The 25,007-nt window shown below is 39.5% G+C and overlaps 1 protein-coding gene across 6 annotated transcripts in view; it reads right to left on the bottom strand.

Moving 5' to 3' along the window:
• Positions 1–25,007, bottom strand: part of PTPRK (protein tyrosine phosphatase receptor type K) — a 414,239-nt gene that overhangs the window by 75,037 nt on the left and 314,195 nt on the right. For all 6 annotated transcript variants that reach the window (XM_064447325.1, XM_064447319.1, XM_064447321.1 and 3 more), the window contains exons 8-12: positions 22,903–23,205; positions 12,271–12,380; positions 10,832–11,033; positions 7,985–8,090; positions 732–1,005 (exon numbers count right to left, since the gene is read on the bottom strand). In XM_064447325.1, coding sequence (XP_064303395.1) covers positions 732–1,005; positions 7,985–8,090; positions 10,832–11,033; positions 12,271–12,380; positions 22,903–23,205 — 995 coding nt within the window. The remainder of the gene's footprint in view (positions 1–731; positions 1,006–7,984; positions 8,091–10,831; positions 11,034–12,270; positions 12,381–22,902; positions 23,206–25,007) is intronic.

Raw genomic sequence — 25,007 nt, 5'->3', positions numbered from 1 at the left:
TTTCCCTCTCCTCCATTCTTCATTTATGAGAGGAAAAACCATTCAAAAGCAACATCATGGGGCTTGCAGAGCCATGGTTGTTCTTCCTACCTGGAACCTTCCTCCCTGGCACTTTTCCTCCTTCCATATGCACAGACAGCCAGCAGCAGTACTCAGCGACAGAGTTAAAAATTAAACACCAAGGCGGTAAGGTAATGAAGGTGAGCAACAGCCACAATCTTACTACTGCACAGCAGTGGAGCAAGCCTCAAGTACACTTTTTCAGAAAGGCTCTAGAAAACGTGCCATGGGCCAGGGGCTACTTTTGCTCAAGCAAATTTTTACTTTTTATCTGACATTCAGTGTGGGAGTCTGAAAAAGTTTGTAGCGTTTTATTAGCTTGCTGAGCAGCCCACGTTCTGTTTATCCTGCAGTAATTTAATCTTCTGAAGTGCGCAAGTACTGAGAATTGGGGAAAGAGCTGTGGATGTTATTTACTGAGGAGGCAGTCACAGCACTGAAATTACTTCGCTGAGGCGATTACTACGAGATGTATTAAACTCTCATCTAGTAGCAGTTACTATGATACAAGGGTGGTGTGAAATGTGAATGGCACTCTGCCGTGCTGTCACAGCACGGAAGGGATTACAGCCACTGCCAACACCTAACTACGTCCAACTTCAACAGTCCTAACTGTCACCACGGGCATGTCTTTTGACTCCTTCCAGGAGAACGGCAGGGTTGGCGCTTACCTTCTCAACGCTGCTCATGGCCTGGAAATAGATGTTGTAGCCTTTCCGAGGAGCCAGCGGCGGGTTCCAGAAACCCTGGTAAGTCCTGTTGTCACCCACGGTAAAGGGGGCTGGCTCTGGCAGGTTTCCTGGGGGCAGCTCAGCAGCAAAGTAATACGGCGAACCTCCACTAAGAGCGGTCTGATAGGTGACGGGGATTTGGTAGCACTCCATGGCACCCGTTTCTCGCTTTGTTCGGTGCGGGTGCAGCTCCTCAACAACAATCTGGTAGGCACTAGTGAAACAGAGGAAGGCCAGCATACATTTAAGGTCACCTGCTACAGTCAACTCTCTAGTCTCATAAAAATATTAACCCAATTGCTTCATGTAAGTTTAAAAAGAAAAAAAAAAAAAAAGAAAAGAAAAAAGGTGAAGACTGTAGATGCATGGATGCAGAGAAGAAACAAAGGCTAGAAATATTGCAAAGCTATCTAATTCAGCCATTGGAAAAAAGCAGCATCCATTTTTTTCAGGAAAAACAATACAAATCTATACACAACTTCCTAACAACATTTAGATTTTTTTTTTCAGGCTTTTTTTTTTTTTTCTTTTGAAGAAACGCAGGAATGAATCTGACTACAATAGATTAAAATCTTGGCTAATTGGAACCATCTGAAATTAGCGTTTCCCTTTGAAATGATATTAGAGAAAGCTGAGCTTCAAGGCCTAACATAATGACTGCCTCCAGGCTGTGCTTGAAGCACCAATTTGCAGTTGTCATATCATTTGAGACAGAATGTGCTGACAGTCTTCTGCACCTCTTGACCTTGCTGTGGCTTCTATCTTGGCTCAGAGCTATGCAGATCTAAAGTACAAGTGACATGCTGTAGTACAAGCACAGATGGACAGAAATCTGTCCATTCCACCAAAATAGACTGCCTCATTCCTCTACAGTTGTCAATGATAAAACATTACAAATTGCTGAAGCGGATGGCATTTGGCCTATTAAAACACCATCCCAACCTCCCAATACCTCTCTTGAAATGATCCGTGGCTTGGTCACTTTTCAAAATCACCTGCCCAAAATAGAACAGGTAATTATAATTCTTCTTTCTCCTTTAGGGGAACTACCTAACTGCAGGATGTTACCAACTCATTAGCAGCTTCCTCTGCTCTGCAGAAGTACAGAACTTACGTACTGAGAGCAGGAGGCAATTCTTCAGTTTATAAGGGGAAAAAAAAAAGGAGAAAAAGGAGTTTTTTGGATGTTAAGAACTATATGTACGCATATGCACATACACACACATGTGCATAGGTGCAAACAATTTCTCATTTACATGCAGATACATTTGAGAACCTTAGGAGAGATTAGCAAGAAAATATGCCTAAGCATGTAGACAAGACCTGAAGCTATTCAATTAAACTGGCAGAATTGCCTGTCTTAGTTTTGTTTTACAGTTTTCTAAACAGAAAATGTAAAATTGAAGAGAGTTCTGGAAGTGTCACTGCCTTGCTGCAGGGACTCCAAAACGCAAAGGCAAAGTCCTCCTCACGTCAGAGCTTCTAGGGCAGCATTAAATTATTTTGTCGATTTTCTCTGCTGCTACTGCCCAGAAACCCCCCATAACTATAGTGGCAGAGATGAAGTATGATACTGGGGAATGGAAGAAAGGAGAGAACTAAAAATAAGAAATTAGTTTCATATCTCTCCAGAGCTGAAAAAGTTGTTCGCACCTTCTTTTCCTAGCACCTAAAAAATTGAGGAAAGCCTGTTCCTTTTCAAAGTGACCAAGAGGAACATAAAAAGTCACCTCATTTTTGAAACTCCAGGTAAAAAGAAGAATGTAAACAAAAACCGATGAGTTAGTTCCAGGGAACTCTTTCTCATAAACTGTCTGTGAACTGAGCTTGGCTATAAATCATCTTCTGTGGTAACCTCTATCTATGCATTAACCATGCCCAGTTAATGCAGCCTGCACCAACAAATCACTTCCACAGGACCTCCGCACACCCAGAATCTTACACTTCAAATTCAATGTACTGTCAATAAAACCTAAAAGCATTGATAAATTACAGACTTGACAGGATGTAAAAATATTAAAAATAATTTTTTATTATAATGTCCCAAGAGAAGAAATGACTACTGGTGTTCACCTCCTCCCTGGCCTGGCCCTGGACCCAGGCAGGGTTAAAACCACCGCTCCCCAACTGGGCAGCCAACCAACTGCAGAGTAGTGGGAACAGAGACACCATGCCTCTGCTCCCCCTCTTCGGCAGCCTTCTCAGCTGCCAGAGGACTGGACTGACACAAATTCTGCTCTCCGAAGTACCAGGAGAGCAGGAAACTTGTCATCTGTGACACCCTGCCAACTTAAGGAGGAGAAAGACAGCAGAGAGAGCGGAAGGGCAGCACGATGCCTGAACGTGACAGAGGCAACCATCCCCTGGAACAGCCTGGGTTGTCATGCAGCTCAGAAGATTAGATCTACCACAGTTCCCAAATTAAATCCTTTTCACCCCTCATTTTAAAGGCTAAGCAGTAAATGAGGCACCTTTTTTTAAGGCATATATCCTTATTAAGGGAAAAGTGTCTTCAGAGACTGAAGTAAACCAAAAATCAAAGGTGAAGGGCATGAGAGTTAGGTATTAGGTAAGTCCCTTTTAACAGCATTCTTTAAAAATATGCAGTAATTTTTGAATCTGATATAAAAGGTATGGCAAAATCTTAAGCATAAGATCACAATAAAATGTCAATGTTCTGAAAAAATTTTCAAATAATTTAGATAAAATATGCTCTCATTTAAATAAAATATGCTTCCAGAAATAACACCTTTTGGGCCCCTACATCTGAAAAGCTACAAAATGTAGAAAATAAGAGATATACGCATTGTAGCCATCTGCACTTACAGAGTTACTTTCAGTTAAAGGAAGAATAGCAAATGACAAAGTCTTTAAAGTCTCCAACGAAGCTTTTTTTTTTGATATAATTTTTAAAATGTATCTTTTAAATAAAAGATGTGCTTATCCTCTTTGGAAAGGGGATCTAGCAGTATTTTTCATGCAACATTATAGGTTAACAAGACACGGAGGAATACAGTCATTTACCTCTGGGCCCTTTGTGATACCATCTGTTTAAACCCATTTACTAACAGTACAGTGTCTCCAAAGCAGCACTGTTACTCTATGTACACGTAATAGTGTTCAGAAAGGACACCCTGCTGTAGGATGTGTTAAATTTGCAATTTGAAAAGCAGGGTGTTCACTGGCTGTAAATGTGGTCTGATATCAGGCTGTAAGTAGAAGTTTAAAGGCCATGTGCTCTGTTAATCCTTGCATTTTTACATATTTACCAATCCTAGCTTCAATTGTCTTATGTTTTCTGCACATTTTTTGTGTAACGGTGAGAATTCAATTATTGAGAGAGCTGTCTTGTGACTGGAGCTGAGGGAATTCCTACAATAACCATTTTTTTTCCAGTCTTCCCATACAGCAAACGAAGAATAAAAGAAAGAGGGAGGGGTGGAAAACCTAGATGACAATATTAGTTCTCCCTGATGAGTAAAATAAATTCTGAGCTATTCTGCATAGTACAAATTTCAGAAGCTTCTACATAAGCTGCTAAGATTATAAAGGCCAAACAGTTGTCTGAGATAGCCAGGTAAGTGGAGAAAGTGTTGAAGATCTAACAGGTGACGAGCTCCTCTGTTGAGATTTTGTATGAGGAAACTATTTTTTATGTCAAAAAACTTTTACTTAAGAAAACGTGCACACAACCTCCCTATTGACCAAGATGATACAAACAGCCTACGGAGGTCCCTCTGTAAAATTCAGGCTCTCAACAGGTACAGATTAACATGTTCTTCATACTTCAGCCCTATTCTGACCAGGCTTTAATACCATCTAGAGATTTCCTTTCACAGGTCTGGTGGAGACACAGCATCCTCTCCTTTGATAGATGCCAGAGTGACTGACAGCCCAAGTTACAACCTGAGCTCTTGGAATCCTGACCGACAACTAAGTTTAAGCTGCTCCCTACCACGGTCCACTTAATTAGCCTTTTTGTAAAATGAAAACAACCTGATTTTGCATATGGAGGTATGAGAAAAACACTTTACCAATCAAATAAAATAAATTTTATCATTAAAAAGTAATCTATGCTGATTCTGATATATGTGCTTTGTAATCCTCATCTGCAGTAGGATTTGAAAACAGAAGATTGTTTTGCTGGTGCTCAGTTAGGACCCTTTCGAAAAACTACAGTGACAAATCACATCTTCAAATGAATCACTGAAGCATCATTGATGCTACTGACTGGGATGTCATCCACGAGATTGACGGTGAAATGGTACGCACTTAAGTCAGCCCGAGCCATTCAGCCCTGTCTCCCTTTGCATTTCCAGTTTGTAATTTGGTTTAGAACTCCAGGAGGCCATAAAGAATGCTAGAGATTACACGATAACACTTGACAGGGAAGTTATGATTAGAGTCATGTTGAAACTGATGACTATGGCATGTAGTGTCTTAAAGAAATGATTGACAGCCGCACATAGATTACACTTGAGTTAAGGAACATCTGTTTCCTGGGGGGCTGTGCTGATGGAGAGGCTGAGGTACAACAAAGTCTCATCATAGTATAATTCTGTTTGTAAAAGCAAAGAGTATCAGACTAAGCTTTTTTCCTTCTGTTCTTTTTTTTTTTAAACATGGACCTACTGCTATTAAATAAAATTATATTTTGACCACCTACAGCTCCAGGGATTAAAGGACTAGGTGCAACCAAACCTTTTCAAAAAGCTACTGTACTTGTCAGCGTCAGGGTAAAAAGCAGCATTTGAGTTCCTTCTACGCAATCACAGCTGCAAGCACAGTGATGCATTTTTCCCCCCTTACCTTGTAACGCTCATTAAGGCAGCAAGCCAGCTTGTAGTGGAAACACTGCAGTGTGGATGGAGCGAAGCTTCACTAAAATGCATCATGAAGTTTAGCAAAATGCATTGAATTGATTCAGAATTTCAGTGTGTTACATTTATCACCTCTATTAAGAAGCTGCTCAAAATACCTGACTGCAATATGCATAACTTCAGGAAAGGGAATGGGACCATGTCTTCTGCATTCCCCTGGAGAATGCTCCACATTCGGGGTAAGGAAAAACCACCTCTTTTGTTTTAAAAATAAAGCCCAGCTCTCCAGTTATGGTGGAGGACTTATTTCCTTGGCCTCCTGATGTTAGAAATTTAATGCATTGTCTCTGATTTTTGAAACTAATTAAAGTGGAGCAGGAAGATGTGAGACAGGAAGTAAGACATACTTCTTTGAAAACATATTCAAACAACAGTTGTTAATAATCTATCAAACTATCACTATCAAACTATTCACGTTTAGTACATAAATCCTTTTTGCCACCTTCAAAGGCCACAGTGACAAGCTCATGCCATCGGATTGAGGATGCTGTAGGGAAAACTGAGAGACCTAAAAGTGAGGTGGTGTGCTGCAGTTTTACTCTGCAGTGAGTTACTTGCCTGCCAGTAGAGAGCAGAGAAACCAGAGCTCCCTGAGCCAGGTACGGGTCAGATCCCATCAAGCTACCAGTTTGCAAAAGAAAACCCCTGGGAGAGAAACCCAGCAAGCAAGACTGACCCGCCTTGAGGTTAGCGGCGGGACTGAAGGCGGGAGCCCGCTGCCTGCCCAAGTGACCACAGACCAGTTGGTGTAGAGAAGATGAGCACCACCTTCAGCAGATCCCAGTGGTGTCTGGCAGGCATGCTCTGGACGAGCCTACACACCAGCCCCCTTGGGGGACTACACACAAAACCGAAAGGATTTGGCATGGATTAGATGAGAGAGAGAGACCGCATTTCTTCAACAGGGACAGCTTTGGATATGGCCAGCAGCAGGACACCTGGGAGGCTTTTAAAAGGACCTACAAAGGCGTATAGTGAGTTTAAGCACCTGCGTAAGTTGGGAGCATTTTCAGATCACAGCTCTGGTTTCTTCTGTATCAATTCAACAAAACCCCTGTTTCAGGAATCCAAGTCCTGTACCGAATGTAGTCCTGTACATTTTATCATTCTTCACACCCAAAAATATCCTAGGTTTGCTCCAGGGCAATCTTTCAGAAACTAATGAAGTATGGGGTTACAATTTTATTTATGAATATAACACATCAATATCCCGTATAAAAGGGATGAATCTGGATTGTCTTCTATGACAGAATATAAATAACTTGATCACATCAATCATAAGGGTGACTTATGGCATATGAAAACGCTTATAGGTACGTGACTCATCCCCACAATATCCAGGTAAAACATACATTCCTCTTAATGGAAACAGATGTAAGAAACAGTTAATTTCCCTCTATTTTTAGGGCTCTGGCACATTAGTCAACATCAGCTGAGCCACGGTGATGTGCTTAATGTAACACAGAATGAAATGCATTAGCCTGTATTTTCTCTAAAATGTCACAAGGGTAAGAGTGTGAAAAGGTTCTGATGCTCAGTAGCTAATTAACCCCCAATTAGTCAACCCTGTCCCTGAATATTGCTGATGCAGCCACATCAGTAAAACACAAATGGAATCAAATAATATCACAAAATTTTTGCACTAACAAGTAGAAGTAAAGAGCAGGATGTGGACTAATCTTTGCAAACAGAATTAAATTATCTCTCAACAGAGAGCAGAAAGGGAAAGACGCCTCAAAGTTAACATAAATGAAACATTTTAATATGATTATGGGACACGCCAAATAAAATTTAATAGCTTGCTACATGATTTCTAGTAAGAAGCACTCTGAGAGGAAAAAGGTCAAATAGTTTGTATTCATCACTATTATTCTCCCATTTCCTCTGAGCTTCCAATTTTCCAATCATACATAGATACTATAGAATAGCTGATTTGAAGCACTGGAGAGGAAGTGTTATTTTCAAATCCGCTTTCTGACAAACACCTTTCAACCTCATATTTCAGAGAGACTGTGAGAAAATAAAATGAAATTATAATGGATAGAAGGTGGTCCTGGGGACCCTAAATCAAACAGGACAGACAGCTGGATGATTCAGGTCATGACTATCTTTAAAAGAAAAAAAAAAAAGAATTTTTTCTTATTAACTGGAGATCTATTGGTACGCTCAGTCTGGCTGAGAAAAACAATAGTAATGTCAAATGAATATCACTTGGAAATGAACAGTTTTATGAGCTGCAAGACAGCATATAATAAACTCAAACTTATATATTTTTTTAAAAATTTTAATTTTACTTTTAGATTTTTTTTTTACCTGATAGGTGCACCTTTGGCCTGTGCCGGTCTCAAGAGTACAGTTATTGTAGTAGCAGTTTCATTGAGAGATGCATCGACTCCTTCATAGTCCGGTAAAGTGGGAGCTGATTAATGTTGAGCGGGAAGGAAAAGAATGGGAAACAAATCAGTGAAAACATTTTGACTTTTCATGAGATTGTGGCTGCTCAGAATATAGTAAGACAGAAACAGAGGGAGGAGGTGACTACCAAGAAACACGAAGACTACAAAATTCCAATTTGGCCTCGCTCTTTCTACCTTAAAAACAACTATATTCATCATCTTGAAGACCCAACTCTACCACCTTTTTACTCCTCCAACAATTTCAGAGCCTTTCACATTTCCTCTTAAATGTCATGGCCAATAGCAACCAGGCTGCAGGAAAATTTGGCTTCGACAGACATGCATATGTGGACTAGAAGTGGGTGGAGGAATCCATTCCCGTGCCCATTTCTCCTTCCATTTCTAACAGTGGACGGCCAAGCTGTTCATGGGTCAGTTTCTGAATAACTGCAGTTTTCAGCCCAGGGTATTAAGAAAAAACAAAGTCAAAACTAGAAGCAGTTCAGGAACTAATTCACCAATGGACTGGCTGCTAGGCATTTGTGGCAGTAATACTTGTTGTGGGTTGGATGGTCGGTGTTGGTGATCACTTCAACCATCCACCTTTAATCTTCTGCACAACCCGTCGCAGCCCTCACTGGTAATACTGTTGCTGACTTCAGCTCTAGTGCAAGGAAAGAAACAGGATTTTCTGTGATTCAGAAAAGTAATAGATTTCTATTAATCACCAATTTTTAACAAACTTGAAAACTATTTGCATTTTTTAAAAATATGTGTCTGTACCTCTATAAAATGATGCCTGAATGATGAACTTTCACAAAAGAGATGTTTCCTAGCAGGATGTCAATCATTTAAGTCATAATAATTTCACGGTAAATATATCAATAGATAGAAGAGTACTGAAAGATTAAAAGCCTTGCTTCATTAGTCCCAGATTCTAGATGAACACAAAAATTTATTTCACGAAATATTATTTTCTAGAAATAATATTCATTTAGTGCTCATTTATAAATGACTATTTACATCATGTTCACTAGGATCCAGGCAACCACTGGTAAGCTTGGTTAAAAGGAATAATTTAACTCCTAATTAAAATAAAGCTAGCATTTCCTGAAACATATGTGCTGCTTCATAAAAAGTATCAGTTACGCAGAGTGAAACCAGGAAACAGTTCAGCAGAACACAAGATAAAAAAACGTGCTGAAATTCAGATACAAAGGGTGTCACAGCCTGCCTTTGAGCTTTTCTAATATTAACCATATTCTGCCAAATAACAGACCCATACTCTGTCTAGAAAGTATGGTAGACTGGATTCTGGACAAAATTCCCCAAATTTTTGTGTGGAAAAGAGTGCACATCTGAAAAAGCCTGAACATATTGTAGTCCTAAATAATCCAAACATGTTGAGGTGCTTAATTCTCAAAATACTGAAACATTTGGGGGACAGACATGCTAGCAAGATTACATAGTTACACCATTTTTTTTTCTCTCCTATGAAGAGAAGACAAGCATGCAAGTTCTGTACCACCATTATCCCTGAAAAATTAGGAACTAGAATTTGTTGTGAAGGAACACAAGGACCTTAAAAGAATCTGAGTAAAATATTAGACTTCAGAACAGCCTGATAGCTAGATAAACAGAACAGAACATGCCACTTAGGTTTTTTTGGTGGTTTGGTTGGTTGGGTTTTTTTTGAAGGGGCTGGGTTATGAGGAGTGCTGATACTTATGTGCTGGGATGCAATTGAGCAAATGTTGCAGTTAACCATGACTATAGCATTTCACTTGCTACATAATACACGCAGTTCTGCTTTGAATTTTCTCACATTTTGATTTATGTGCGTGTTTTTGAGAACTGGGTGAGGAGACTACATGAGTAGTTTCCCCACAGAAATGGCAGGTGCATTCCAATACATTACTAACCTCTCTTTACAGGGCAATATAAGTTTAATTATGGCAGGTAATAAGGAAAATATCCAGCTTTGTGCTGTTTACATTTCTAAATGACTGACTTCTTTGATCTCTGCTAAGCTCTGAAGTCGCCATGTCATAAAATCAACAGTCTCTCTAGATATAGCACTGACTTATCTTCTGCTGTCATCTGCATAAGCTACTACCTTATTCCTTGAGAATAATATTGAAATTTAAGAAAATAAAAATACGAAGCATTCCACTTGATGTTACTTTCTTCTAGAGTTTGCAGTGTGTTATTACGATGAATGGTGTCAATCTTGGTCATTGCAGTAAGTGAATAAAGGCACGAGGAAGCAGACCTATATGGACGTGGCAAAAGAAATTCATGCTTCCTCCCAATTGCCCCAACTCTGTAATAGCTGTGTGCTGCTAAGTGGTGTCACCTTGAGTAAGTCAGTTAATTTTCTGCGTCTGACTTTACTAATCTGCAAAACAAATATAGTACTTAGTGACCTATGGAGTGCTGAAAGGCTTAATTAGTTAAGGTTTATACAGCACTTCAAAATCTTTAGATGAATGTACAAGATTATACAAAATCAAACAGTTGACAACCACAGGTGTGCAATTTCCGCCTCATGCAATGATTTATCCCTGAACTTAGGCTACTCTTCGGTAAATACACTCAAAAACATTTTCAGTAATAGTGTTTCACAATACGATAGGATTTTTTGGGGGTTTTGTTTCACATTTCCTGATTTTTCAAGTCTTACAAAAAATGACCCCCAAACCCTTTGAAAACCAGTGAACATTCATACATGTACACCTTTTTTTTGTTTTATTTTCATTTTCACCTGATATGTTGGTTGTTACATTGATTGTAGTTGCTGGTCCAAACCCTTTGACGGTGCTTGCACGTATAAAGAACTGGTAAGTAGTACCAGGATGCAAGTGTGAGAAGATGTGGTGCGTGCTGTTCCACAGCTTTGACACGGTTTGTGGAGGTCCTGCCACTGGAACTGCAGGATCAAATGACCGTATGCTGCTATAGCTGACCTGTGAAAACAATTATTTTTGTAACAATTACTACAGTTTTTGGCACAAGGGGATTAGGTTAGCTTGGCTGAAAAGGAAATAAAAGACACATGCTCATTTATCTACCCAGCTATCTTGGGGATACCATGAGGACTTGATGTATGTTATTGTAGAGCCTGCTTCTCTTGAAAGGCCATGCAGGTGCCCTTCACCTCTCTCTGTGATTTTAGTTCATGTACGGAAAGTTGCACTGTTACATTTAAGCTAGGAACTGCCCACTATCCTCCCCATCTCCACCAGAAACCTTTATTTTTCACTTCCTGTAATATATTTCCCTCTTCTCTTCTAATAATCATGTTTAAATGCTATGCAAACCAAGCTGATATATTTAAGGCCAGGAATGATATCTTACTGTACTGTTTTTGGCTGGGATGGAGTTAATTTTCTTCATAGTAGTTTGTATGGTGCTGTGTTTTGGATTTGTGATTAAAACAGAAAAGCTCACACTTTTGCTCGTCCGATTCTCCCCCCATCCCACTGTGGGGGAGTGAGCAGCTGAGTGGGGCTGAGCTGCCCACCAGGCTTAACCCACACTATTTAATGAACTTTGCTAGTGTTAAATAGACAAACAAACAGATTTAAGGGGCTTTGTTCGGTTAGTTGGTTTGTCTTCCCCCTACAATTCACTAGTACACAAAATTACATCCTCTATCCCTTTAAAAAAAGGAGTGCTGGAGAGGATGGTGTTTGTTCCTCAAATCACCTTGTGTTTCCTTCCAAGCTCCTGCGGAGGTCCTCAGAAAGCTCATATACTAAATACGCTTTAGAATATATATGGAGGTTGCCTTGAAGGATGATATCTAAAGATCTGACAAAGCTAAAAAACAGTGCTCCAAATCTAATAACTTTCTTACTTTTCATGTAACCTTGCCTTCCAACAAAGAAGATTTCACAGATCATGGCTGTCAATGCTTTGGAAGGATGCACAGTAATGATTCAAGAGTTTTAAAACTAGCACCTCCCACGTAGATTTTAGTATTTTATACTTGCATGCCAAAGCCACTTGACAGGGCTGGCCAGCCAACAACATATGCACCACAATTATGATTTTTAAACATCTAATTACTACACAAAATCCAGTCTTCTGTAAATGAAAGCAGCATATAATTGAATAGCTGCCTACAGAGCACTAACACCCACCGTCAGCCACCCCTCTTGCCGTACTTTCCTAGCCCTATCCTAGCTGTTTAATGATTACCTCATACTGAGTAATGATGCCATTTGGATCCACAGGTTCCTTCCAGTTGAGGAAGATCTTATCTTCAAAAGGAGTTCCTTTCACCGACTTGGCAGGTATAGGGCCTGGCACTACAAAAAAATAATTAAAAAAAAAAAACAAAACAAAACAAAAAAAACAAACCAACTTTTAAAAATAGGAAATTCAAGAGACAGACAAATTCAAGAGATTACAGAACATCCTATTAAAAGCAAAAGTGAGCGCGGGTCTATTTTTATTAATATTCATTCGTATGCAAACAGCAGCGGTAGGGAGTATGAAAAAGCACTTCAAAGTGTATTTTGTCATTCACAGTGCAGAGAGAGCATGAAGTTGAAACGTTATCCCCACATATAGTTTTTCGAACTTCATGCAAAGTCAAATTGTCTCATAGTATAGCCAGGAGAAACAGTTCAAGCTAGATTACGACTTCAGGGAACATCACTGAACTCTGTAATAAGCATATCTTAGGACAAGGACTACATGCTTTTAAAATCCTTTTAAAAAGAAAGATCAAAGGCAAGGAAAAGCCTATGTTACACCCCATCTTCCAAACGAGAGAAATGCTTACAACATAGTTTTCTGTCCCCCCTTCTTATGATTTGTTGTTTTAAAAGAAATCCTCGTTTAAAGAGGGGGCTGGGCACAGGGCAAGCACACAGCTCAGCTGCCACTTCTTTCAGCCACTGAGGCGCTCGTGCTGCAGAAGGATCAAAGCTGCTTACTTCAAATCTTTCCAATAAGAGACATTTTCAAAGCTTTGAACTGAACCACACTAAGATGACCCTACTTTCTTATTTTAAACGGAACCAATATCCCTAGTGTAATAACAAGTCTCAAGTGTTACCTCAGGCCTCTTTGCCTGACTGATTCACAGTACCTGGTAATCCCATCAACACCAGGCAGAAGCGCTTAGTTATCTCCCATTTCAGCTTACAAGATATTTTTGCCTACATATACGGTTCCTTTTTAACTACAGCAGCTCACCTCGATTTGAACACATACATGCTGAAAGAAGGGGATGAGGATAAGAGAGCACCTGAAGAAACACTGAACCCAAAGAAACACCCTCCCTCTTCCAAAAGTCAAAGTTGCCCAAATCCACATTTGTTCAAGCTAGAATGTTACTTCTATTTAATATATTGACGTATGTATTTCTTGCACCTTCTTAATCAGCCTATTTTCTTCAATGCAACTTTCAGTGAGCCTCACGCATGACATTTCTCGGGTATTAATTATCAAAGCAGACTGAAGTTTTACGAAGAGTAAAAATAAATTAAAAACCACTGGATCAAAGGAAGCACCAAGCACTATGCTAGCAGCACCAAGGAGTGAGTGGCCTGTCTCAATAGCAGGATTAATTTCAGTCTACATGGAAGCTATAAAGGATGATCTGACCCTTAGTATAAGCAACATAATTTGGCACATTAATAATAAATTCATGGAGTCAAAAAAGCCCACAAATAAACAGATGAGAGGTTCACAGAAACTGTTTATCCATCTGTCAGGCAAAGACTTAGAAGTTCGCTAAAATCATGCATTCCTGCTTTGCTTCAGTGTCCTGATACAGACTGGGCAGCGGATGAAGGCTGACATGCCATGACAGCCCCTGTGTGCTTTTAATGGCTTTCAGAGACTTGCTGTAGGCACTGGCCTGCTTTTCATGGGAATGCTCTATTGCTTTTGTTCTCTACATCTCAAATGAGGTATGGATATACCTTGATGCACACGACATTATCCCTGGAAGATGTGTGCACGTGCATGTGTGTGTGTGTGTGTGTGCACATTCTTGTACATCTGTGTTTGGGAGAGAACATAGGAATGTACCAGGGCGTGCACACAGAATATGAAATTTCACATTAAGGCACGTTAAATCATGCGAGGTAAAAAGAAAATAGACACAATTGCTCAAAAACCTGCAGAATACTTTTTGCGTGATGCTTTTAAAAAGCATGTTTCATATTCAATTGAAACTGGGGGCAGGACTCTAAGTTTTAGGGTTGCATAAAGACTCCTACATTTTCTGTTTAAACACCAAAGTGGGAGAAGCCTCCAGGTTCATCACATTGCATGACTGTGTTTTCTTCTCCTGAAATATAAAATTTGTTGCTTGTGGCAGCAGCGGCAATGTCAAACTGACTGGAACTACATGATCCCAGTCAGTTTTGTGCTTCTCTTCCCACTGGCGTAAGCAGGGCAAAAGACCAGAAGCTAGCAGGGTGATGAGCAGCTTGCTGGGAATCCCAGTAAAGATAAGGTCAGAACGTAAAAGAGAGCAAAAGTGTCTAGAACAAGAGAACAGTAATTCCCACAAACCTCACCCAGCCCTGCAAATTCACCAAAAATGAAACTTGGGATCAGCTTAAATTATTTGAGAGCTCAACTGGAATTAAACACCAAAGAATCAAATAAAAGTTCAAAAGCCTAGAAAAAGGACTACAAACTAATTTTAGACTGAAGGACACATTTTGGTGGGTCTGAAGTTATTTCTTCCCTTCCATTTTTTTCAGCTCAACCACAATGAAGATATCTTTAATTTGCACAGTTTTACTAAAGGGACAAAGAGAAGTGTGGAAAGAAAAAAGCAAGAGCAGGAATCTGCTTAAAGAACAGAGTATCTGTGAGCAGGCCCACAGATTCATCAGGCAAGTTAGTCAAAATAATGCCTAGACTTCCACAGTTGTGTTTTTACGTCATTGTTCTCAGGTCAGTTATTAGTTACAAACAGAAATTTTAAAAAGACTGAAAAGAGTAAAAAAAGAAACACGAAAGAAAGAAACAAAAGAACACCAACAAAAGAACAACAGCAAGGTAACCTGTTGGTAACACTATTCTGAAGACTCAAAAGGCTCAAAAGACTCAAAACTTTCCATATAGGCAACCATTGCTGTCTACTCCCTACGACACCCAGCAGGACTCTCGGGACTTAAGAAATACCTTAAACTTCACCTTTCCAAAGCAGTGTTCCCTTCTATGCAATATTTAGCAAGGACTCTTGTGAGAAACAGCCAGGTAAACATCACCCTTGTGCTGGTAATAGCTTTTGGAAGCCTCCTCACAAACAGCTCAAAAGACTTTCTTCAGGCTTGCATGTGCATCTCCAGAAGCCCCATCACTCACCACAGCACCTCTTTGCTGCCTTCTCAACTCCCATTCTTCTTCCTGCGTGAGCTCTCGCCCTTCCCCTTGGACTTATGGATAGTCTATACTAAATCAAAACACTCAAGACTATTACAAGTGTATATTAAGGTGAAGTATGTTACTTAACATTCCCTTTCAATGGCCAGGTATCTGAATAATTCAAAAAGTATACATAGCTGCTAGAGGAGTTGGAGTCAGACCCTTTGGCCTCCGCACCCTCTCTTTAAAAAGATTCTGGTCTCATTGATTTTCTTTCCATCTGCTGACCTTGTTAAGTGTGACCCCACTATCTCCCAGTGACAACAACAGTAAACGCTCTTTCTTTCACACGCATTATTCTATGTTAAACTTCCAACAAGTCAAGATTTACGCTTATCTGAAGAAGTGAAATCATTAGGGGATTTTAACTGTATGGTTTTCAGAAGAGATTTTGAACTTAAAAAAAAATACCTTCTTTCCTATAAAAGAAGTATACAAACATAAACCGTGCATGTATACAAAAGTGACGTAAAACAAATTCAAAGGGAATTACAGCAAGGTTTTATAGTGGAAACATCACAAGCTCTTCTTTCACGATTTACAGGCATCTCCAGAGCCCGTCTAATGAAGCTATCTATTCTTATAGCGAATAGCTGATAATCTTTTCTTCTATTTACATGTGGGATGGTGGAATTTTATAAATACTATGCATAATAAAAGTACAAACCATCAATCTGACATCAGACCAATTCATTTTAGAGCACTATATTTGCATTAAATTATGTCACAGTCACAAGTAAATTGTTATTCACAAATAGCATCACTTAAAACTTGTTCTACACTAGCTTAACGGGAAATTTATATTACAATACATTACTTCTGGAAGAACAACACATTAACTGACACCAACCACTATAAAAAATGAATTTATATTCCTTCAGTTTGCCTGCTACAAAATGATGAAAGTGCATGTAAACAGAGTATTTTTATTATTATTATACTCCGTGAAAGCCGTGCAAAGTATTATTATGCTATATGGTAAAGGCTACGTGCAGATACATGCATGGTTATAGTGGGAAAAATTCTTTTGTGGTACTCAAAATGTAAGGTGTATGAGCAATGAACATACAGCCCTTCTCTGAAGGTAGATGCTCCGTTTCAGGAGATTGTGACAGTCAATCTATTCTACTGTTTCAATGTTGCAAGCGATTAAAATGGCCCACCTTTCCATTTGCTTTTTCTGAGGGATTTACCATTTTAACTTTATGCTTCGTTATAACTCGAGACTAAAGCTTAAATAGAAGCAAATTTCATATAATACAAAGGAAAAAAAAATCAGAATTGCTATCACTACTCTTTACCATAGGAGTATTTACACCAAAGGCGATGACAAAAATGACTTATCTGGAAATTGCTCAAGCTGCACCATTTGCAGTGAAAAAGGAAAACATTACTGAGTGCTATTGAGAAGAAAACTGATTGCATATTAATAGTCTCCTTTGGTGCACGTGCTCTTTGGTTAATGATTTCTCCTCCTGGGGGAGCAGGGCTGGTGCTCTGGGAGGTGGCAAGGGCGCTGCCATCCCCAGGCAGCGGGAGGCACTGGGGACGTGCTCCCCAGGGCTTGGCAAAAGCTCACAGCCCTGCACAGGCTGCGTCACCCTCCTGGGGCCACTTCTGGACTGCGTGGGTGCTGACACGCTCGCGCCAGCGACAACTCCCTGTACCTTCCAGCCTATATAAAATAACTAATACAACAGATATAAAGGCTTATAATCAAGCTACTGACCAAGCTTGCAGAGGTTAATCAGTCTCGGTGGCGGTGGCACTCGCCGTAGATACTGGTGCAAAGATCAAATGGAGTTAAATCCACAAGGTGTGGATTTGCTGAATGCAGGGGCTCAGGCACCTAACACAGTATTTTGTTTAAAGCCTTTTTACACAAAATGCTGACTTCAGTACTCCTCATGTCTGGGATTTGGAAACGTTTCTCCATGTCAGGGGGAAATAACCTCACGTACTCGCATACTTTACAACTTTCTTAAAATATGCAAATCAATATTCAGAGAGTGCTTTCCGCTAGCACATGGCTTGGGAATAATGGGAACCTGTGGGCCCAGGTGGAAGCTCTCATTCCACAGCAAACTGCTGAACTAGCCACTAATTCTGGCCTATTTGCAGGCATCATTATGTCAAACACACCATTTCAACAAAGAATCTCATATGCAATATCACTTTTTCTGCTATAAAGCTTCTAATATAGGTATCTAAAGGAAATGAAAGTAGGAAGTTGTTTCAGCCAGAGTAAATAATTCTGCATTTCAGGGCCAATTTTTCCTGAGCTATTAATATAAAACCTAGCTTGTATTTCTAGTCTGTGCAATACCTTAAAACAGCTTACTTCATTTGTCTTCTGTTCAGTGTAAGCTTAAAATAAATCTCTGCCAATAATTTCAATATATTTCTTACTTTCTCACAAATCAACTTTTCTGATGTCTTTAATAAAAAGTGCTCACACGTCTTTCTGCAGCCACTTTTTCTCTCTCTCGATGATATGCCAATAGCATCTTACCTACCCTCTGAAAAAAAATTGGGGTTATTTTCATGAACTGAAGGACAAATAGGTTATCCCAGGCTCCTTTTATCAATGGCAGTAAGTCGGTTATAATCAGTTTCAGTTCACTGATGCGAAAGACGTAAAACTTCCTCCCTTATTTGACTATATTGACACTAAATTTTGCTGCTGCTCATGACACATACGTCACTAGTCTCCCTTTTTGGTCAAGGACTGAGGTCAGTACCTTTACCAGTGACATTTATGGACAACTTCACATTTAAACTTTTCTCTCTTAGTCATAGGTTTCTTTTTATTAATGGCAATCATTTGCCAATTTTTTCCCAATAGGATTAGTATAGCGGGTTCACTTGACACTCATGCATTTGTCACTCAGCTAGACAAGTTACACGTTTTTTGAGACAGTTTGCCATTGCAAGCAATTTTTGCAGCCCTCCTTTGCAACATTGGACATACTGACTGCTTATTTTGCTGCATTAACTTTTCTCCCAGGTGGGCTATTTTTGTTACTTTTACAGTACTACTGGTAGAGTTTTATATCTATGTTTTTCCAAATCTCCTTGAAGCATTGTTTGTTTGTTTCCCTTGATCGAAGCATTTCCCCACCCCAGCTAAAACCATGACACCTGGGGTGCCACAACAACTTCAAGAAGCACAAAGGAAAAGTGCTTCTCATATCAAATAGTGAATGGAGAAAAAAATCTTTTTTTTTTTTTTTTTGTAAAGGCAACTTACAGCCCTACTATCAAACACAGAAAAATACTAAAGGTCAACTGTTTCCATAATATCCTCCCTCAGAGTTGGTGGAAGGTATTTCCTCTTCACACATTTGGAAAGTACACTAAATATTTAACTCTTTTAATTTTTCTGTCCTTTAATTACGACGTTCCTCCCTTTCTCTGCTGTTTCCCAGAGTGGCAAACATGCTGGAGTTTTCCCAGGAGCATGAGTAATGGTTGGACAGTTGGTGTCTTAACCCTGCATCACAGCTCTAGAGATCTCTGCATGGGGCTGAATGAGCCATGCTTGCTGAAAGATCAGGGAGCCTCATTTATGTCCAACGAGCGAGTCCTTTGGCTCAGACCAAAGCTTTGGTATACTTTAAGCCCCAAAATGGGTATTTATCCTATTCCAAGTGATCTTTTTCAATTAGTTGTTTTCCTGCCGTTAGCTGACATACTCCCTTACTAGTTATAAAATTACCATCGAACTCTCTGAGCTTCACAATTTGCTTTCCCCATAGCTGCTCTCCAAAAGCTAATGTCACTATTCCTGTTAATCCACTGCCTTTCGCATCTGTTTCCAATTAAAAATTAAGGAAGCATTTATCTGCTTTAATCCCATTCACCATCCGCTGCTCTTAAAAGGGTCCCCTCCGAGTTCCCGGTGCCCTTGTGAACAGGCAGCTCCGAGAACACGTGCATGCTGCTGACTCATGCTAAGTGATAAATTCACTGCTGATTCTTGTACTTTGTTCGAAATGTCAGACACCATCTCTGCCCAGCATGTATACATCCCCAGATTGTGCAAGCCTTCCTCTTTCTCCTTTATTAACTCCTTCAAACACTGTCCATCTCCTATACAAGCCAGGTGAAGCAGCAAGTCCCTGTCATGGCACAAATAACGCCGAGTGCAAGCGTGCTCATAAAAGCTTTCTCCCAAGTCTTAGGGTGGTGTGGTCTCTCTCCAGAGCGAAAGATGGTGTTTCACCCATAAAACACTGACAAATTTCCTTGTTTTCAGGGCTTAATTTTTACGTGGAATGCAGGTCTTTGCAAACTGGTGTAATATACTTTAAAGATCAATTCCATCTATCCAAGTTAAATAGAAATACTTAAAACCACCAAGTAGTCAGATCTAGGTCTGGTCAGAAAAAAGGCTCTTTTCAAACTAATATTCCTGGATTTGCTTTCTTGCAGATACTGAATTACAAGCTATTAAAACCTTCATTTGTCAGTCATTGCTCCAAAGGTCTGAAGCATATCTTCTGAATCATACTCTGTTCTTCTACTAATTGTTTCTTGAGTTAATTCTGCTGCTGGTGCCATACACCGCTCATTTATCACCCGCCACTCTGGGATATCTGGCCCAGCTACGCAGCCTTACATAGATGTGAACCTTCATGAATGACAACCAGAGAGACTCACTGTCTCACACCAGAGCCCTGCAAAAGTCTGAGATCCTCTGCATTTAGGGAATCACAGAAGTTCAAATATGTGTAAAGCTCCTGGCAGAAGGGAGAAGGTGAAATGATAGAAGAGAGAGAAACAAAAGGACTGAAACAAAACACCACCACCACCACAAAGAAAGATGAAAGGGACAGAGTGCTGGAAGCATGGGGAAAATGGACAAAGCAACGGAAAACGAGGGCAGAATGGTAAAGGCGAAGAGAGACAAGAAAATGTGGGGTAGACGCCTTTAACTCCAACAGTCTACAAAATTTTTCCTTGATTAGCAGATCCCTGTAAGAAAGAATGGCATCGGAAAGAATACTGCACTACAGAAAAGCTAACAAAAAGTTAGTTATCAGTTGTTGTCATCCGGAGCTCTCAAAGTTTCCATTTATGAGAAGTACACAATGGAAGTGCACAGGTTCAGATAACCATGTATGCAGTAGCTATTTCTAGTTAATGTTATTTGCAGAAATGTAGGAAAATACTGTGATCCCTCTATTTTCCTTCTCATAAATGAATCACTGATAACGCCCCCACTACATAATTAACATCATGCTCATTCTACAAAACCTGCAAAAATCATCGTGACAGCGAGGCTACTTCTGACCACACGTGACGTATGTGGGGCACAGACTCATGCATCTTCCTGTAGCTCTCATCATCTCAGTCTGAGTCGTGCTTTAGGTTGCAAACCGTTTTAAAACAGCTTCAGACAGATACTTGATCACTTGGATGTGGGACCTAACTAGCATCGTACACACAGGCAGTCAACGACAGAACTCAGTTCACTATTGCTACGAGAGCTCAAGGAGAGATGCAGGAGTGAATACACCTGTGATCCTCTGAGATGGCTGAAAGCCCTCCGTCTTGCACATTGCCTGCATGCTCTGTATTTTAAAGTGACAAAATAGACATAGACTCTCAAGTCCATCGGTAACGCACAATTAAAAATCTGCATTTCATTTCCAGTAACATCACTGAGCAAACCTCACAAGAGGCAATTTTCAGGTCACAAGCATTATTACTACCAGTGTGTCTAAATATAGGTGCCTTTTAAAATGTATTAATCCCTCCCTGAAAACAACATCTGCTCGAAATAGTTTACTGTAGCAACTTCTGTTCACTGTGTGAGGCTTCTTCTACATGATGGTACTCCGACACCAAAGCTGAGTCTAAACAAGTTCACCGATACCACACTGGCGTGCTAGCTTGAGACCAAAACCTGCCTTGTGTGCCTAATTTTCCAAGAATAATCCGTAACAAAACCAGAAGACAAAACACATCCACTTGACTCCGCTCTTAACAAGCACTGCTACAGCAGACCAGCCACCATCTCTGCACATCTAACTAGGTAAAGGCTATCAGAAACCATAACCTTTCTTGGAAAACTCAGGTTAAAAAAAAAAATCAATTTTCCATGGATGTAACAATATTACTACTACTATTTTTTTTTCACCTCAAGGAAAACAGCAACCACAAATATCTACAAAGAAAACACAGATATAGAAATAATTAATCAAGGATTATTTTATAATTAACTTTTTTAAAAAGTAATGCTAGAATTTGAATTGTGTGAAATATTCTAATTCTGTACTTGTCAATAAATCTTCATGTGATGCATCTATGTCTCTCCAGTTCTCTACAGCTTCTCGTATCCTACCTATTTAATATGCTGTTCTCTCTCCTTTATTGCAGCAGTAAACATATTCCTCTTCTATTTCTTGTAAAATTGAAAATATATGGCAAAAAAGTGCTACCAGATTCTAACCTTGATTGCTATATAAAGCTATACTCTCTCCTCCATTTTACAGGCAAGCACACTACCTTTTTCAGATTTATCTTCTTATGTATCTACACTCTTATATTAGTCCAAGTATTTTTTTTTGGTTACCGATGGCAGTATCTATTTTCATTTTGTTGTTGTCAATATTTTAATGAAATCTAAATATAAGAAAAGGAAACTGAAATTGCTCTTTATTACCATGTTTTAAAAATTATTAGGGAAAAATAACTGCTTTTATTTTAATATCTTTCCTTCCAAGATTCATAGCTTAACTACTGAATGTCACCATTAACATCTACATCTATTCTTTATTTCTTCCCAGCTAAGGTAAGTTCAACTGTCTTGTCAATGAAACTTCACCGAGAGCATTTTAAAGAGGAATTACAGAATATCTTGAGTCAGAAGGGACCCATAAGGATCATCGAATCCACCCCAAGTTGTCAAAATAATACTTCAATCTGATGGGAGGCTTTCAAACAGTTAACAGATACTATATACTGTAACCAGCACATAAATTACTGCTCAAATGTATTTGCTGAAGAGACTTTAAATCTTGAATAAATCTTGAATCTTTAAGCACTGAACTTAATATTTAAATATAAATTTACAGAATTAAATTAATATTCAAATACTACACCTAATACTGTGAAGAAGCCTTCACCTAACACCACAACGTGTTTCCTGTCACCTGTGTTAGTGCATTTTTGGAATGACTGGGAAGCTACCCTCCTTCTTCTTTTGAGAGAGAGACTGAGTTTGACTTGCGCTACATGGACAGTTTGGGCTATATATGCAGGGTGACAGCTATAATAATTTTAAAGCCAGTGTTTTAGGGCTAATTAATATACTAATAGAAGAGAACTTCCATCCTTTGAGACACATATGGTAACACACAAAGTAATTCCCTTCCACCTGTCTAGACTGGACTTAGATGTAATTTCCGTAAGAGCTTTTACGCATACCGTCTTCGTCTGTCTGGATAATGGTCTCCTCACTCTCCTTCCTCCCTTCAGGGTTGGTTAAGATCATTTTGAGGCTGACATTCGTGTAGGGAGGCAGGTGATCCACAACGTGCTGGGGTGCTTTGGGGTCCATATCCAAGCAGTCCGCCTTGCTTTCGTTGTGTCCGCAGAAGTAGTGGTAGCATATAGTGACATTGAAAGTGTGGCAACGAGTGATGTTGTAACCCAGAGATTCCCAATCCACAGCGATGTGTCTGGCCTGGATCTCAGCAATCTTTAACGTTTTCGGTGTTCTCATAGGTTCTAGAAAACAGAATGCAGTGAAGAAAAACATCATTAATGTTCTTCATCCTTGCACCAAACTGTAACTGGCAGATGATGCCTCCAGGAATGTGAAAGCAAAGGAGATACCAACACACACAGACTTATTACTGGAAGAAGTACCACCCTTCATACAAGTACCCCGAAGGGAAAAAACACCTGCCAGTCTCTAGTTTTTTACTTCACTCTTCTGCAGCCTCTCTTTGCAGGTTTCAATCAGTGATTAAGACTTAGCAACGCTGAAAAAAAGAATTGTTAATTAGCAGTGCAGCAGTTCAAAGCAATTGAGAATACTGGCAGCAGATGCAAGATGAGTGACCAAAAGGCCACCCACCTGTCACCGCTGGCTTCCCTTCTTGATTTCCCCTTACCTTTTTTTTTCTTTTTTTAACCTGCATAAATTAGGTAATACATCATAGTGGTAAAGAGTCAACATTCACTACACTATGATTTATCATGCCATCGAGCAATGCTGTATACTAATTACACTAATTGCCTTACTAAGCTAGCAGTTACAAAAATGATGCAGATATTAATTAATGTTTACTATTTTAGTAATGAAGCTATTCATTCAAGCAAAAACCCTCAGAAATATTACCAAAAATGCTTTTGGATCTTCCCATTGTATCCCACTTCTTTCAGATTCCCAAAACTTTGCCTGGACATTGGTCTGAGCCCGTAATCTCTGACCTGCTACCCAAGCTCAGCTGCTTTCCACAAATCCATTCCCACCAGCAGAGCACACAATACTCCCCAAGCCATCATCAATCTTTCATTGTCTCTCTAGTGCATTCATTCCTCATGCAAGACTAACTTTTATCACTGAACTTAATTAAAATGATTACACAATGAAAATCATGACCATGACTATATATACACTAGAGTTTCACTGGAAATATACCAAAGGGATCTTTATACCCTGGCAATACATCCTTCTTCACCAGAGAAAAATAAAACCTGCTGTAGGTACAGCTTCAGCCTTGTGTCCTTGCTGCTATAAGGTCAAAACAGTTGAGATTATTCAAGGAAGTGAAATATAGGATTTCTCTTTCTGGGCATAACAGTTCTTTGTAACTTGCATTTATGAAACGAGAGTCCCAACCAGGCTAACAACCAGCCAAAAGCACAGATGGTATACTGAAATAAGGAAATGTGAATCAGTGTAATCTATTCAGCATGCAGTTTGCCAGACAAACTGCAAACATTTAGTTTCAAACACCAAAACAACCCAGTTCTAAATATAACATAAAGGTATTCCTAGTATCATGATGAGTGTTAAGGATTAAGCATTGTGCCTGTTCATTTCCATGACCTATCCTTCCCTTTCTGAGTTTTGAACAAGCATGTTCCCTTTGCACTTAAGTACCGATTTATCATACATACGGCAAAAATTACAAATGAGTAGGTAGAATTCCTCGGTAGTGGCTTTCTGAACATATTGTATACCATGACAATAGAAATCTGAAGCTGAAAGATAGCATTGAAAAGGTCCTTGAGAGATAAGAGACTTGAAGAGAAGGAGGGAAAAAAGGGGTTTTATAGAGTAAACAACGGCTGGTGCTTCAGCAAGTACAGACAGGTGCAAGGCAGTCCTCAAAAAAAAAGTAGCAACACAGTAGATCTACTGAAGGAGCTGGTAAGAGTCTTCAAAGAATCGGTATTTGGTGGGCTACTGCAAGCAATTAGAAAAAACCTGAACAAACTCAGGTGTCACAGAGGAAGAAAACTGCTAGGAGAGAAAAACAAAAATTATCAGCCCTTTTTCTCATATGAATGACAGTAAA

This window comes from Phalacrocorax carbo, chromosome 3 (genome assembly GCF_963921805.1).
Source record: "Phalacrocorax carbo chromosome 3, bPhaCar2.1, whole genome shotgun sequence".
In the NCBI taxonomy this organism is placed as follows: domain Eukaryota; kingdom Metazoa; phylum Chordata; class Aves; order Suliformes; family Phalacrocoracidae; genus Phalacrocorax; species Phalacrocorax carbo.
The sequence above is the reverse complement of the archived record's forward strand: the minus strand, read 5'-3'. Positions and strand labels throughout refer to the sequence as shown.